We start from the raw sequence: 17,238 nt of genomic DNA on the forward strand, positions 1-17,238 counted from the left end.
TTAGATTGATAAATGCAGTTTTCTGGCCTTTTTTTTTTGGCAAAACAGAAGACAAAACTTTAAAAATATACATTATTGTGTCTGAAATGTAACTCAAATAATATGGACTTTCTATTTGCAGAATTGTTGCATATAATCAATTTCATATTTGTAATTCTAGACACACTATTATTTGGGAAAACAAATTTTTTTTGTGAGTAAGAAATTTTTATATTGACAATATAAATAGATCTTTTAATATAACAAAATACAGAAATATATATTTTTTGCTTTGATAACTTGATTTATAGAGTCATTTTTAGCACAGTTCATATAGGCTTCATGCATTGAATGCTTTGGAATGATCATAATCTTGTTTTTGTTTGTGTATTGTGAAGAAAGTTACACTTGATGATGTCAGTATTAATATAGACAACATTTTGCACACTTCTAGATTAGTGTTTTTACTGTTGTCTTAAAACAAAAGTGGGGAAAGCCACTTAAAGATTTTGTGTGTGTATGTTCCTGAACAGCATAAAGGGTTAGAACAACAAATAAAAATGAGGATAAAGCTATGACTTGACTCTGTGAAAAAGCTTTTGTTCTCACTTTCCTGCACAGTTTAACCTACACGTCTCTCTCTGTCAGGTCTGGTGGGCTGCGTCTGACCTTGGCTGGGTGGTGGGCCACTCATATATCTGCTACGGTCCACTTCTACACGGCAACACCACTGTGCTGTATGAGGTATGGGAGTGTGTGTGTAAAAATGTGTGTTGATGTGTCATAGCATTTGACCTGTGGATGCGCTATCTAACACTCAATTATCTGCTGTAGTGATTTAGCAGAACTAAGGTCTCATAAGTCCATACAGTGGAATTTAAAGGCTTTAAAAAGGTTTGTTATGGAACACTGGCATCTATAGCCAAACGGTGCAGTTCGGACATAAACTGTTTCTTGAACGGTGCTTGATTTTATTTGAATTTAATGTAGTATCACTTTTGTTGTACTTCTTAAAGTGGGTTTAATTATTGCTATAGTTGTGCTGCCTCTACTGCCGTGATATTATTGTAAACGCAGCATAAACCAAAAAATGACACAAACCAACTCACAACATAGAGGCATGCTACTGGTGGAATGGTGTTCTTGGTCATGGAAAACCTGGAAAAGTCATAGAATTTTGACATGGCAATTTTCCAGGCTTGGAAAAGTTTTGGATAAACAGAAAAACCCACAAAGTTTTGGAAAAGTCATGGAAATTAGTTTAACAAATGTCTGTATTCTTGAATTAGGGCTGCACAGTCTTGGGAAAAACTACATTATGGTATTTTGTATTTCTGTGATATATATTGTGATGTGAATACAATTTCAACCGATGATTTAACAGGTTTATTTGGATTGATTGGGGGTTTTTGTAGGGGAGTAAATCTCGAATAATATATAACAAAGAAATTACAAGCATAGATAAATAAAATATAGTAAAGATAAAAGTGAACTATAGTTTTCAGGTAGTCACTATTCAAGTACAGATATTGAACAATCAACACTGCATAGTCTTCATTGTAGATTATTTAATCTTTATTAAAGTTGCAAAAAAATTATTGTGGCAGGATGTTTAAAAATTAGAAAAATTTTTAATGTTTGCACAGTCAAAGGCCTTAAAGGAACAGTTCACTCAAAAATTAATGTACTCGCTATTTACTCACAATTCACTTGTTTCAATACTAGGGAAGTTACTCAATTATCTTCTTTTTGTGTTCATAAAAAAAAAAAAAAACTTATAAATGTTTGAAACAAGTGAAGGGTGTATTGAAAATGTTAAGTTATTTTTGCATGAACTATCTGTAATCTAACTAACTATAATCCCATCATTGCACATACTGCAATGTGACTTTTGCAGATGCATTAATAGTTTTAATAACTCATTTCTAATAACTGATTTATTTTATGTTTGCCATGATGACAATAAATAATATTTGACAAGATATTTTTCAAGACACTTCTATACAGCTTAAAGTGACATTTAAAGACTTTACTAGGTTAATTAGGTTAACTAGGTGGGTTAGGGTAATTAGGCAAGTTATTGTATAATGGTGGATTGTTCTGTAGACTATCGGAAAAAAAAGAGGTTCAAGGGGCTAATAATTTTGTCTCTAAAATGGTTTTTAAAAAATTTAAAACTGCTTTTATTCTTGCTAAAATAAATCACATAAGACTTTCTCCAGAAGAAGAAATATTATCAGACATACTGTGAAAATGTCTTTGCTCTGTTAAACATCATTTAGGAAATACTTAAGAAAGAAAAAGAAAATCAAAGGTGGGCTAATAATTCTAAAACTCTATATGTAGACATTACATGACACATTACATCATGAAAATATACTTGAAAGTTCTGGAAAAGTCTTTGAAAATTCATAGAATTTTAGGGTAACACTTTATAATAACTGCACATTATAAATCATTTATTAAGCATTAGCAAATTGTGAATTAATTATTTGTTAAGCATTTACTCTACATCAATATTTTAAATTAGTAAGCAGTTTAAAACTGCAGCTAAAAATGCTCTATTCTTGACTTACAAACATATTTAAAATGTGCTTAATAATTGTATTTTCATACTTGGTTAATGATTTATTTAAGTATCGCATTATTTACAAACCATTTGAATCTAAGAGTAGTTAAGGGTTTTTAGGATCATTCAGAATGAGTTATATAAATATAAATCAACATTTATATATCTTATTTTACAGGCATATACTAATAGTTAAATAATATGTTAATAAATGCTTTATTAACTCAACTTTATCTAGTTTTGTGACCTTATCTTAAGTGAGGACTATTTATACATCCCTTATAAATGACAAATAAAGGCTCAGTTAAACTCTAAACAGGAAAAAGGACATTATTCATTCCTATTTATTTAAAGATACACAAATGAAACTTTACTTTAAATGAAAAATAATTCTTTGCAATCTTATCTTAAGATAATGTTCAGAATATACGCACAACCCCCACTTGGAAATGTTACTAGTTTTAACCAATCAGGTTAGGACACTTGTATGTGTGACGCAGTTAATGACGGTATGTGAGAGTTTAATTGTTATTGATTGGTGATTGTTAGCAAAGCGGCCTAGGAACTCATTGCGAGTGTTGAAGCTGGCTTCTGCTGATGTAACTGCAAACTATCTTCAGTAAACTTGATTTATTTATTTAAATCTCTGACTCCGGCTCTTCTTCATCTACCAGACTGGTCATTCTTTGGGTTAAACTGTAAATTATCCCTACAAAAATCACCGTAGAGTTTAAACATTGCATCTTATTATATTGTTAAATTATTATATTGTTGTTGTTGTTTTACCCAGTTTTATGTCGTATTTTGACACTCCTGTAATTCGTCAGTTTACTTTACAGTAATTTTACTTTTTAGAAATATTGCAAAGATTATTGTTCATTACATAAAATTTACATAAAAACAGAATTCAACAGAAGTGAGTTGACATAATATTTGTAAATGAAACTTAAAGTTTCATTAACTGAAAATAGTGTATACAACTAGAGTTTTCTTGCTAGAGATTAAATTATGTGGTTTAGAAATAACTACCTTTGATTAATTATAATGGACCAACCAGGGCATTGAAAAAAATCTTTAGTGTTTAGCCCTGTATAAGTCTAAAATCTCATTCATAGTGCTCTTAAAAGGGTCTTAAAAAGTTTTAAGTTTGACTTCAAAAACCTGCAGAAATCCTGGACGATTGTCTCTGACCAATGAGTGTTTAGTATTGTGTATACTTTATGTTTTGGTTATTGTACGGCTTGTTCGGATCTGAAGTGTTTCTTAAAAAGTAGCAGGTACCAAGTTCTAGTAAAATAGATGATAGGAAATATACCTTTTTATTTTGAAGAAATCAGCTGGAAGGGCATGCACTGCGTAAAAACATATGCTGGATAAGTTGGCGGTTCATTCCGCTGTGGCTACCCAAGGTTAATAAAAGTGACAAAGCCGAAAAGAAAATGAATAAATGAATATTTCAAATAAGTAAAGCGACATGGTGGCTCAGTGGTTAGCACTGTTGCCTCACAGCAAGAAGGTCGCTGGTGTGAGTCCCAGCTGGGCCAGTTGGCATTTGTGTTTAGATTTTGCATGTTCTCCTCGTGTTGGCGTGGGTTTCATCCAGGTGCTCCGGTTTCCCCCACAGTCCAATGACATGTGCTATAGGAGAATTGGGTAAAATAAATGGGCCGTAGAGCATGTGAATGAGTTTGCATAGGTGTTTCCCAGTACTGGGCTGCAGCTGGATGGGCATTCGCTGTGTAAAACGTATGGTGGATAAGTTGGTTCATTCCGCCTTGGCCACCCAGATGAAAAAACTAAGGCAAAGGAAAATGAATGAATGAATAAAATCAGTGTATATTGTAATTTGTGGACATTGTTTAACCTGCTTACTGTATACTTGCAGCCTAATTTTTCTAATTGTGCATGAGATGTATGAGCAGCTCACACATACTCTGATTTTGTTTTGCATTTTTGCACTACTTTAATTGTTCACAAGATCTGGCCATTGCTTGTTTAACAGTCAGACAAGAAACAGAAAGATTGATCAAAAGCAACACTGATGAAAACCACAATAACCACAGATGTGCTGATTGAATGTGTTTAGGAAATAAAAGATATTAGCTACTCTAATTTAAATGAAGAAAGATGTTTTTATTGATCAAAAGCTTTTTGCAAAATTAAAAATATAGACTACTTTGCAGTTATTACTACTACTGGAAAGTACTAAAACCGTTGTTACTGTTAGTAGTGTTATTTACTGCTAACTTACTGAAATAATGTGTTTTGTGCTTATGTGTATGTTATATATAGTTTAATCTTTTAATATCAAGTTAGGTTATAAGATTTCCATGCCTTTAAAAGGCAGTTCTTTGATATTATCCAATGTTGTTTGTATTTTTAAGTATCATTTCAGGCATCAGGCATCATTGCTTCTTTTTTTAAAATATCAATTTGCCACAGGAATTACTTCCCCAAAAAACAAAACACACACCCAACTCTATTTAGCAGTCCTTCTCATTGGAATTGAATGCAAGGTAGATTTAAGTAAGCATCTAAAGCAAACGCCTTAATTAACTGGCTCTGGCACTTGCATGTCCCAGGCTTTTGTACTGGTAACAGAGCAGCTCTCACAGTTTTAAACTGGTTCTCCTCTGAGTCTGAGCTGACATCACAGCATGAATACTAAAATCATTTGCACTTGGCGGGAGGTGATCAGACTATGTTTGGTTTTTCCGTCAAGGTGAATTCAGCAGCGGCGTCTCTTCTGCTGATTAGATGTGTTGTCTCGCTCCACATGAGAAACTGGGAGATGCTCACAGAATTTATTACTCTGCGTTAATGGAAGTTTGACTTCAGCAGATCTCTCATACAAAGTCGATATCCACACCGAAAAACCTGCAGTCTGTTTTAATTAATGTCTTTCGAAATTATGTACAGCGATGGTTGATTCAAACTTTTTCATTTAACCTATGCAACATGACAAACCTTGATTGATTAGTTCAGTAGTGGTTTTCAGTTTATGTATGCAAACAGCCTCAAATGTAGCCTCAGATAAAAGCTATCTTTTCCATTTTTAAAGGAATTTTGTCGTTAAATGAGATGTTAAATTGAGGTCCTGACTCTGTGGTCTTTAAGAATCCTATGGCACTTCTCGTAAAGAGTAGGGTGTAACCCCAGTGTCCTGGCCAAAGTTCCTCAATCGGCCCTTATGATCATGACCTCCCAATCATCCCCATCAACTGAATTGGCTCTATCGCTGACTCTCCACTCCACCAATAGCTGGTGTGTGGTAAGCGCACTAGCGCAGTTGTCCTGTTGGGTGTATGGCCATACACAATAAATGCGCTATATATATTCACATTATATTACATTACATTACATTACATTACAGTGTTAAAGGTCCTGATTAAATGAAATGAATCAGTTAGTAACAATATTGTTAGTTTTTAGAATATCTATAGGCTAGTGTTCTCCAAAACAGTGACAAAATTCCCATTTAGAACATACAAATCTGATATAAACATGTACAGCTTGCAGATTGTCACTTCCACCTAATTGGATCTACTGTTTTATTCATGTCACCTCATGTTTCTCATCAAATTGTGACAAATCAAATGCTCTCTAATATCTGACATGCCCCGCCCCCCTTCAAGACGCTTCTCCTTTCAAGAGTTCACAGTTAGCTGATGATTAATTATAAGCCACTATGGCATGCTGTCCCGGGAGAGAGCCCTGAGCTCATAAAATCCTCGAGTCCGGGGCTCCCTTCCATTGCAAGGCGAGAGGAGAGTTTAAGCTCAGGTAGATCTCAAGAACTCCCCTACTGTAGTAACTAATAAACAGATAGTGATTGCTCTTAAGAGATAACTATTTACTAGGAGCATGTATATGGTGCCGATTTGGATTAGTCAATTAACTTAAGTTGCATGTTTTTTTTAAGTTGCAACTAAGTTGGACAGTGGGAGGAAACCAGCGAATCCTGGGGGAAACCCACGTGAGCACAGGGAGAAAGTGCAAACTCCGCACAGAAACGTCTACTGGTTTGCTAAAGCCTGGAACCAGAGACGTTTTTGCTGTGAGGCAACAGGGCTAAGCACTGGGCCACCGTGTCACCCATCTAGGAAAAAGAAGTAGGGGTGGGAGGGGGATTCTTCAAAACGAAGATAGCAGTGGTACGTAACCCAGGGTATTTGCAGTTGCATAGGAGTCGTCTGATTGGTGCATTGAGAATTAGCGGCTGCAAAAGGCTAGTACATCTTCAAAGCTTTGCTAAGTAAAAGATTAACCAAAATTATTAGTACATTTAATTAGAATTCCTCAAGTAAATTTAACTCAAGTAAATTCTATGGACTTTTTGTTTGTAAAATTTACTTAAGTCAAACATTTAAATATATTTCAATTTCGGGATTTATATTTTAACCAATTTTCCTTGTTATCTTTTAAGCTATCCTGCGTTACCTTTACTTTAAAATGTTAAATAAAATATGGTGATGCATTGCAACTGTTTCTTAATTAAAACACCGCCACACATTTTCATTGAGTACTTTAATTTAAATTAAACTTCTCAATAAACAAATTTAAAAAGTCCTTTCAGACAGAATGATGAGGTCATCTATGTTGGCATCTTCCTCTTCTGTAGTACTGCCCAGTACACTGATCTTCCTAACGATTGGTGAAGCAATCTTAAAGCAGGTCTCTTGACATCCTGTCAAATACACAAATAAGTGCAGTGATTAAAATACTGTACAGTTAGTTGCAATGTTATCTCTTGCCTTATGATATAATAGAGTGTATTGATGTTAAGACCCGTGCTCTGCATAAAATCATTAAAGTTTTTAAAAGTGATCCAAAACTTACAATTTTGGAGGACAAATATACTAAAATGTCTTTACCACTTGAAGAACATTACATATCCAAAGTAAAAAGTAATTTAGACATTTTTAATGTACATGGTAGTCTTCAATAAGCTCCTGAGATGATTCTCCCAGTTAGGAAAGCAGGCAGCGGATCACAGCATCTCACTTGTCTTCAACTTGCTGATTAAAACAAAATAAATTTCTGTGGTCATTAACCAGTAACAGTGTAAATCTTTGTCTACATATAACTGCATATCTAAAAGACCGGCACCAACAGGATGTGCAATATATACGTTTACCTGGTTGAGTAAATGTTGTCCAGTTTTTACAGAAAGGCTGTCTACAGGGGGGTTGTGGTTATGTTTCTGTTCTCATTATTCATCTAAGACAAATGAAATAAAAATAGGACATTTACGATATATTAGTCAAAACAACACTTTTTTTGCCTACCACACACACATATACATCCTGAATAAATTAGTAATCTATATAAATGTGTTATGCAACTTAACTTACATGATCTTGAACGGTGAGAGCAATCTGTTGAGCATATCAGATATGTAATCTCAGAAAAATTAATGAACATATAATGATATAATGATATTGATCAGTTAAAGGTGCTGTTGGTGATCTTCCACAATACTAACAGCTTAGCATAAATCTCTGAATCACAGTTTCTCCCCTGCCGTCTAGAGCCACGTCTTCTTAAATACGAGCACAGCCAAAGAACCCTCTCTCATGTGTTAAAAGCGACTAGTGCTTGTCTGGCGGTGAGCAAGCCAAACTTACATGCTATTTCAGAGCAAATATTTAGAGTTGCATGGTAAACAGTATAGGGAGAGACATGGCGGAATAGCGGTATTTACATGTGTTCTGTTGTTAAACTAATTAAAATCTACATTATCGATTCTGTAAAAGGTCCCAAATGAAACTGAAAATAGTTTTATCAATCTTTTATCGAAAGATTTTAGTGGCTGAACAACACTTCTGTGAAGATATAATTCATTGTAACAAAAACATCTAACATTACATCAGCTTTGTGTAAAGCTAAACAGTTTTAAAACAGAACATTACCTGTCTAAGAGAAATTCTTCAGACATTGTCATTCTTTCTCCAGCGTGAAAAGGTAACTCCAATATTGATTCAAGTTTTTAAAGAGTTTTGATTTAGCAGGTTTTTACCGATCGCGCACGTACTCTCTCTCGTGAATATGTGGCGGTCGGCGGAGCTGCGTACAAATGGCTGCGCAGTTGTTCAAATCTGCTTTTGCTGACAGACAGATTGGGCTACCTATCGTAATTATGAGATATGTCAGTCCGACTCTATTTAATTGGATGAACGTTTTTTAGTTTTATGCCTTACCCAAAATATAAAAATACATATAAATACATTTAGATCATTTACTGTAATAATTAGTATTAGACTGTGAAGACTTTCAACCAGCACAACAACAAATGTTTCTGAAGACAATCACCTACTGCACCTTTAATGTAATTTGGACTTAGTAGTAAATGTTCGCAGGTATAGAGGCTGCCTGAACATACTTAGTAACATTACTAAAATTTATATAAATCAAGTTTAACAAGGAGTATTTGCATATGTTAATGTGGATGGATTAATAAATAAATCTTTTATGTCATGTTTTGGCCTCTCAGGGCTCAGGTAACTTATCAATCTGAGTTCAAATGAGTTCTGAGGCTGTCCACTCTAAGAAAACTTATATTTATAATGCAGACAACATGGCAGGCTAACTTTAATGTTGGTTAATTATGTCCTTAATGCAATTTATTGCTTTGCTTGGACACCTTATTCATAAAAATCATCTTTAAGTTCACTGTAGATTATACTTCGCCATAGATTATATTTAGAATCTGACACATTTGTTTTAGACACAGATGCCATTTGCTAATATGCTTATGCTAATCGGATCTTCTGCAAACTCGCTCAAATAACACTTCATTCTACCTCTTAAACCACCAAAATTGCAGAAAGGAGTCCTTTAACTTTCTGCAAACAAAACCAAATTGAGCAAGAAACAATTAGTGTAACTTACCTTGTAAATTAGTCTCTGTAAGGAAATCATCAGTTGCTCTCATCTGCTCCACCTGCCAGGTTTGAATTAGCGAGCATGCGCATAGATTTACTAACTTTGTGGAGTAAGTTTTACTCGCGTATGTCTTTTTTTTGCATTAGTTCAATAAATTACAAAACGCCAAGTAAACATCACTTGGGTATATCCATTTGGATTTACTATTGTATTTTAAGCACACTAAATTAAAAAGAAATATTATGTAGCTTATTAAATTAAACAAGACATTTTGAAGTAAAAAGACACAATGTGATTTATTTGTTAAATGTACTTGGAATATGCTCTTTATTTACAAGCCCCAAGAATCATTTTTTCAGTGTAACAATCATAAGCACGTGATCCTCTCGAAATTAGTTTATAAATAAATGATTTATTTATGATTTATTTGTTAAATGTACTTGGAATATGCTCTTTATTTACAATCCCCAAGAATCATTTTTTCAGTGTAGCAATCATAAGCAAGTGATCCTCTTGAAATTAGTTTATAAATAAACTTCACTTAATGCACTTGAGCTCAGTCCCTCTCACTGGCAGAGCAACGATAAAGCAAAATGCTATTGGCTGCTTTATAAACAGGGGAGGAGTTACATTATGTCCCGCGTTCTCTTCTTGTTTCTGTTGACATTACTTGAATCATTAAATAAAAATGCACATATTAAAGCGCTTCAAGCAACCTTTAACACTTTGGCTTGGCCATGGGCTGTCTGGGCGTGTCTGTAAAATGTATTACCTTTGTTTATTAAAAATATTTATCCATTTATCAAAAACAAGGCATCATTTGAAAGCTATCACACTCTAGAATAATGCTCTGAACTTGTTTTTTAAATCTGAGCACCAGAAAGGAAAGGGTTAAATCCTGAAAAAACGGACATTTAAACATGTACAAAATGCATGGTTATGCTTATGTTTCATCGCCTGTTGATTTAAAAAATCAACAGCTAACAAATAAGTGTAAGGGTTCAGTCTCCAAAGTGCATCCCAGTTTTTCATCTAAAACAAAAGAAAAATTAGGAAAAAAATAAAAGATACTTTCGAGTCATATGAGCTCCGATAATGCATGACATCTATTTTCGATGAAATATTGATTTTACACCTTATTTCTGGATAAATAGGCCTGTTATTCTCATTGTTTACACTCTATCAATGAGTGCTACTAAAGTGAGTTTGTTCACCATTTTACATGACATTTATCGCCATACTGAAAGCAGCAGTGCATAGTTAATCTCAGATCTTGAAAATAATAAAAATAATTAATCATTTGAAAATAAAAGACAAAACTGTGACTCAACAGTCACTCAGTAGCCTGTGCACTTTAATACTTTTCAAGAGGATTCATGACTAATTAGATTATAACCCTTACCATTTAGTCTGGAGTGCAGTGGCTGGTATTTAAATAAATGACTGGTATTTAAAGGTTTCTTTCGTGCCGTATCGCATTTGATTCGGTCAGCTGAATTGCTTGTCGTTGACATCTTTTCGCATCGCGTGGAGGTAAGAACACAATGTTACTTGCCTAAACTAATTTCAACAAACAAACAAAAACAACATTGTTTTTGTAAAACCAATTGTTGAAAGAAAACTTAAACTACTTTAATAAACTGTTTTATTTGCTGGGCGACATTGCTCACTTTGAAATCTGTTTAATATTGAAACGTTTATGTTTAATGCCAAGAAGTGATTCAATGGGGAAAACAAAACAAACACTAAATGCCTGCCAATTACTGATTGATGCAGAAGTGCGACAGATGCAGGCTCTTGTTTTTACATTTTAATAAATCAAATACAAACCTACTTTCTCGCTCAGTTGAACAGTTATTCTTTGGCAGGCATTATTTATTTTGCCTTTCTTTTTTCAGAATCAGCCAACCATTTTTGTTTCTATAACAACACCCAGAGGTCACAATAATTGTTCTTTTCTTTGTGCAGAGCTTGTCTAAGAAATAAAAATATAAACCTGTGCACAACTTTTGAAATTTACTCCACATTAGTTTTAATTAAAATACAATTGTTATTCAAGAAAAAAATGAGAGATTCAAATGTGATCTGTTTGATTTGTCCTCACTAAAATGAAGTCATTGTTTAGTTCTGAGAGCTTTCTCTGTGAGCAGCGTGGCAGAGACATGAATATTTGAACAGCTCAGCGTTGTGCAAGGCTTCTTGTGTGTGCAATCTCTCTGCAACTATTATTCTGTTTCTTTGCCATACGTTTTGCCCATCTGCCACCCGGGCACCTTTCCAAGCCACTCTCCATTTCAAAAACATCCTTGATTTAATATTCACTCCCCAACCACTGCAAATGCCCGTGCAGATCCAGACTGACACCGAGACTCTTGAGTGCACTTCCAAAATGTTTGAAAAATTCTTTTACTCCAAAACAATAGAACTTTAGCAGCTCCTGGATCTGTTTTATATCTATAAAAACTGCAGGCGCAAAACTAGTTTCCAACAAAAGTTTTCTTTTTTCTGCTACCTGAGCATTTTAGATATTACTTATGCAGACTTCCACATCACAGGTTGCAATGTTAGCATTACGTTGCCTAAAGGCAAATGCATATAAAGATGGTGACACTACAGTGAATTGTAGTGTATAGTCGTGGTGTATTGCTGCCTTTACAGCATAATTATTGTAAATACCCATTTTATAGTTGGAAATTGGACATAAATGGCTTCTCATGCTGGATTTACTTCTGGGAAACTCTACTGGGAACAGGTTTTCCATGTTTGGCTGGCTGTAAAAATTATCATTGCTACTGTAAGTTGTATTTTCTGTTAATGTTTAGAACAACATTTAAGAGACAATGTACTTTGGTGGCTTGTGAATGTTTATGTGGTTGTCAGTGAATGAGATGCAGCATATTACAAGGTTTCTGTAGCTTTATGAATGTAAACTTTAAAACCAAGGAAAGGAAATGTAATGAATAATTTGAAGGGAACACAAAATGTCAATATTCTTTCTAAATGTAAATGTGTAAGGAGTATACAGTGAGTTGTTTAATAGCTTAAGGGTTGAATAAATGTGCTCCCAGACACCAGAATATTGATATTGCTATAACTGTACTTTCTGATCATACTGCAGTACTGCTCTTTATTCGTATTCTTGTCTCGTTTTTCAGTGAAAATGTCTAAAGATTCCAAAGTCAAGATACATTTACTGAAATTACTTGAGGTCTTGTTGTTTTTATAGAACTAATCAAAATGTAATCAACATTAAAGGATTTTATAATTAAAACCAGAAGAAATGTCTGCCAATGGATTCCACACAAAATTCCAGTTTAGCTTGACCATAATATATTTCTAGACCCCGCTAATAAATATTTGTTCCTATTTTAGGCACTAACTTATTTAATTTTAAACTCGGTTAATTCTCAGAAATCTTTTCATTTTCTATAGATATTGATTAATATTTTAACAAATTACTGAAGATAACTATTTTTTTGCAGTGCATTGATGCTAAGACTAATGATTTAAAGACTCGTGGAATATAAAATGGAAGGGCAAATTACAATGTTTTAAGCCCTTAATATGTCTTCAATACATTTTGGCTTTAATAAAACTTTAACAACAAGGAATTGCACTTTTTGTAAGCTCTTGATCTTTTAAGATATATAAAAATGTATTAAAAATCTATTAAGATAGATAAAAAATATATAAATATGCCTATTATAAATACTACTAATAATAACCTTATACAAATGCAAATTGTCATGAATAAACTGAAAAAAGCTCCCCTGATGTGAAGAAGCCCTTGTTTTTAGCCCTTCATATATTTTCAATACATTTTGGCTTTAATAAAAATTTGACAAGAAGGAGTTACGCTATCTGTAAGCTCTTGATCACTTCAAAATTTCGGAGAGGTTGTGAGACCAGCACGTGCTTGGATGCAAAAGCATTTGTTTGAATTTTCAAAAAAGGACCAAATGTAAGAAAACTGTGGTTAGTATTTATTTATAGCACTATTTATGAGCAGTAATACCCAAAAGTGTGCTTGTGTAAAGAACCATTTATGAAGGACAACTTAAAATAAGATAAAAAAAGAATACTACTGTTCTAAATTTTGCTAATTCAACCTTGCAAAGTTGGTTTCAGACCAGTCTGATAATAGTTAAACCAACTACTTTATTAACTCTTTGCACTCTTTTTTTACCGATCTAAGTGCAATGTCTAAAGCGCATGGCACAAAAGCATTAAGTGCGTGTTCAAATCCAATTTTACTATATCATGGATGGAAAAATATGGTTTGTGACTTAGCGGATGGTCTAATGATGTTGTACTTATTCTCCTAATGAGTTTTGGGTGTGGTTTGAGCGTAACGTGAATTAAACCAACCAAAGTCTCATCTCCTTTTCCCCTTAAGAGTTAGCCATGGCGCGTTTGCTATTTACATGGTGGAATATGTAAGTGGAAAACTGAGCGCTTCACTAGTGAGAAAACAGTAAACAGACTGTCAAACAAACAGATCTGTGCAAGGATACTTTTACTCTTTACTTTACTCCTTTACTTTTGTGGATAAGGAAAGGGTTGAAACCCCATTAGCCTATATATTTTCATCGGTTTGTTAAGCACAAAGATTTGTTTCAAAACTGTTTCTAAATTCAGTTCTTATTTCCAGCAAATGAATAAATGAACAATAATAATGGAGTGTGGTCACAAAACTGAGTTATATCCAAACACATTTTATGCCCAATATGGTGATCTTTTACATCTCCAAAACTTGACAGGTGGACAAATCTAACCTAGTTTTTATTAAAACAAATATAAATGAGCAAATAACAAAAAATTCTGCTAACAGTAATAACATTATAATAAATATGCAAATTGTCATGAATAAACTGAAAAATGCCCCCAGAGAAGAAGGCATGGAGACAGTAATTTTTATATTTATGTGCAAAATAATAAGTTTAGTAAAATTTTAATCCTTAAATTTTTTCATATGTACAGATATTTTTTGTGTTACTGTACATCCTGTGTTCATGAAGCAATGTGTAAGCAATTGGACCCGCATAAGCGCATAACTACCACACTTTGCGCTGGACTTAAAGCCAACTTTTAGTTTGGTCTGTTTCAGTTCCTCAAAATAGCAACATGCCAAAAACCCACCTTCTTTTTAGACCAGCACACCCATGGGTTCACAAAGTGGCACAAATGGATTTGCTATTTAAACAACGTGGTGCAAAACATGAAAATTACTGTTACGTTGATATGAAAATGGTAACATCTCATACCATATACGTCTTGCGCCTTATTGCGCTGGTTAAATTGTAGGGTCCTTTGTGTTTACAGTTACCCCAAGTCATTGGAAGCTAGAACTTAACATTTTTATGGGATTTATAATTTTAACACACACTTGAGGTGTTTGGTCAATCATAACACACTGTGGCAGCTAGCCAATCAGAGCACTTTCACAGTTTCATGAAAAATAATGCTCTTTAAACATTAAAACATACTAACATGTTCTAGTACACCAAATAAACATTTATAAAATATCATAGGATAAAGCATCATAGGATCTCTTTAGGATGTTTGTCTTTTATTTCAGTATTCAGATGTTGTAAGCAGTCGTTGTTTCCGCAGGGTAAACCTGTAGGGACTCCAGACCCCGGGGCCTTCTTCCGTGTGATGTCTGAGCACGGCACAGCTTGCATGTTTACTGCTCCAACTGCCATCAGAGCCATTCGCCAGCAAGACCCTCAGGCAGAACACGGCAAACTGTATCCACTCAACAGGTAAACTCAAATCTTCATCTGCAACTCTTCACTTAATGGCCCAGAACATGGAACATGTGCAGTCAAGCATCTCACACAAATACACCAAAAAGTGTGTTTTATTTTCCACTTATTTTTGACTGCACAGGTACAAAAGCTTCTACTAAAATTGAACGGCATTTGTACAAATAATCTCAAAAAGCTTTTGAACACTTAAGGTGCAAATATATCAACCCAAGTGGAAAATAAAGCTGCGCTTGTGCTGCTTGTCTGAGCAACTTTTTCAGCCTTAAATGGCAAAACTGGGGGACAATTTTTGTTTTTTATTTATTTATTATATTGACTATAAATTTTTTGACATCTAGAAATCATCCAATACTTTTTGTATTTGTTTTTAACAATTCATTCAAAATGACATGATCAGGTGTGTTTTGGAGAAGATTTTTAACTGGTAATGAAAATGTATGTGTGCTACTTCATATTTGGAAAGCTACCCAACTTGGATATTGTTAAATGTATACGGTTTGAAAAATGTACCTGTGCTTTATTCTTGTAAATAATGCAAGTCGATTTGATACTTGTCATTTATAATTCAAAAATTAATTTTCATTAATTAATTAATTCATTCATTCATTGGTTCATTCATTCACTGTTAATATGTACAGAAAATATTCAGAGCATACAGATACAAAATGGTTAAATATTATATTTATATTAAATTATATTATAAGTCCATATTTAGCCAGCTGCAAACGTAAATGTATGTCAACTATAAATTTATATATATATATATATATATATATATATATATATATATATATATATATATATATATATACACATACATACATACATACATACATACATACATATATATATATATATATATATATATATATATATATATATATATATACATATATATATATATATATATATATATATATATATATATATATATATATATATATATACATATATATATATATATATATATATATATATATATATGTATATATGTATATATATATATATATATATATATATATATATATATATATATATATATATATATATATATATATATATATATATATATATAAATTTGTAGTTGACATACATTTTTCTAGAATAAAAGCAATTTTTTATTTTGTATAAAAATTTTAAGGTCCAAATTATTGGGCCCTTTAAGCTATATTTTTTCTATAGTCTACAGCAGTGGTTCTCAAACTTTTTTCACTAAGTACCACCTTAGAAAAAAATCGTCTCTCCAAGTACCACCTTACGACGCTATTTTTTAACCAGTATTAAAAAATAGCGTCGTAAGCCTAATTAAGCAGCTACAGGTGTGCACAGTTTTAAAACGATGCAGATTACTTCCTATTAGTAAGAATATGTATTATTGTCAGTCACTTTAAACATTTGAAATAGTCTGAACATTAACTGTGCTTGCAGATAAAAAAAAAAGTTTTAGTTAAAATGTGCTTTTAAAAGTTCATAAAAAAATGGCGCTGTTCTTAAAAAGTAAAAAGAAAACTTAAATCTAAAGTATTCATAGTAGCCTATTCATCAAAAGCTGGAAATGCTGCTTGGACCTTATAAATATAGGCTATATGTCATATTCCTACACTTTCAGACAAATCTTGAAATATATGTTAAATGTACATGACAGGGTTCATACAGGCACAGCCTAATGAAAATCAATTCCAGCACCTATTTTTTTTCTCAAGACTGACATGCTATGTATTGAAGACCTGAAATGTATTCTCAGCAACCCATAAAACATTGCATAGGAATAGATACAAATAAAAACCATTAATAATAATATTTATTAATCATATATTAATAATATAATAAACCTGCACTAAGTGCTTGTGAAATCTTTTTTATACTCAAGTAAAAATACTATTACACTGCTAAAATAACAAAAACTTTAGTAAATAATACTAATATTAGGTAAAAGTACAAATTACTCTTTTAAAAAGTACTAGTTGGTTACTTTTGAAAAAAAAATCTGATTTTCATTATGAAATCACTTTTTTTTAAGTGTAAACCTAATTT

General features: G+C 32.9%; 1 protein-coding gene across 21 annotated transcripts in view; it reads left to right on the forward strand.

Moving 5' to 3' along the window:
• Positions 1-17,238, forward strand: part of acss3 (acyl-CoA synthetase short chain family member 3) — a 239,992-nt gene that overhangs the window by 131,220 nt on the left and 91,534 nt on the right. For all 21 annotated transcript variants that reach the window (XR_015483149.1, XR_015483147.1, XR_015483148.1 and 18 more), the window contains 2 exons: positions 628-723; positions 15,047-15,198. Coding sequence is in view for 12 of the 21 variants with exons in the window: in XM_087248262.1 (XP_087104388.1) it covers positions 628-723; positions 15,047-15,198 (248 nt within the window). In the remaining 9 variants the exon portion in view is untranslated. The remainder of the gene's footprint in view (positions 1-627; positions 724-15,046; positions 15,199-17,238) is intronic.

The sequence above is a fragment of the Danio rerio genome, chromosome 4, assembly GCF_052040795.2.
Source record: "Danio rerio strain M-AB ecotype USA chromosome 4, GRCz13ab, whole genome shotgun sequence".
In the NCBI taxonomy this organism is placed as follows: Eukaryota; Metazoa; Chordata; class Actinopteri; order Cypriniformes; family Danionidae; genus Danio; species Danio rerio.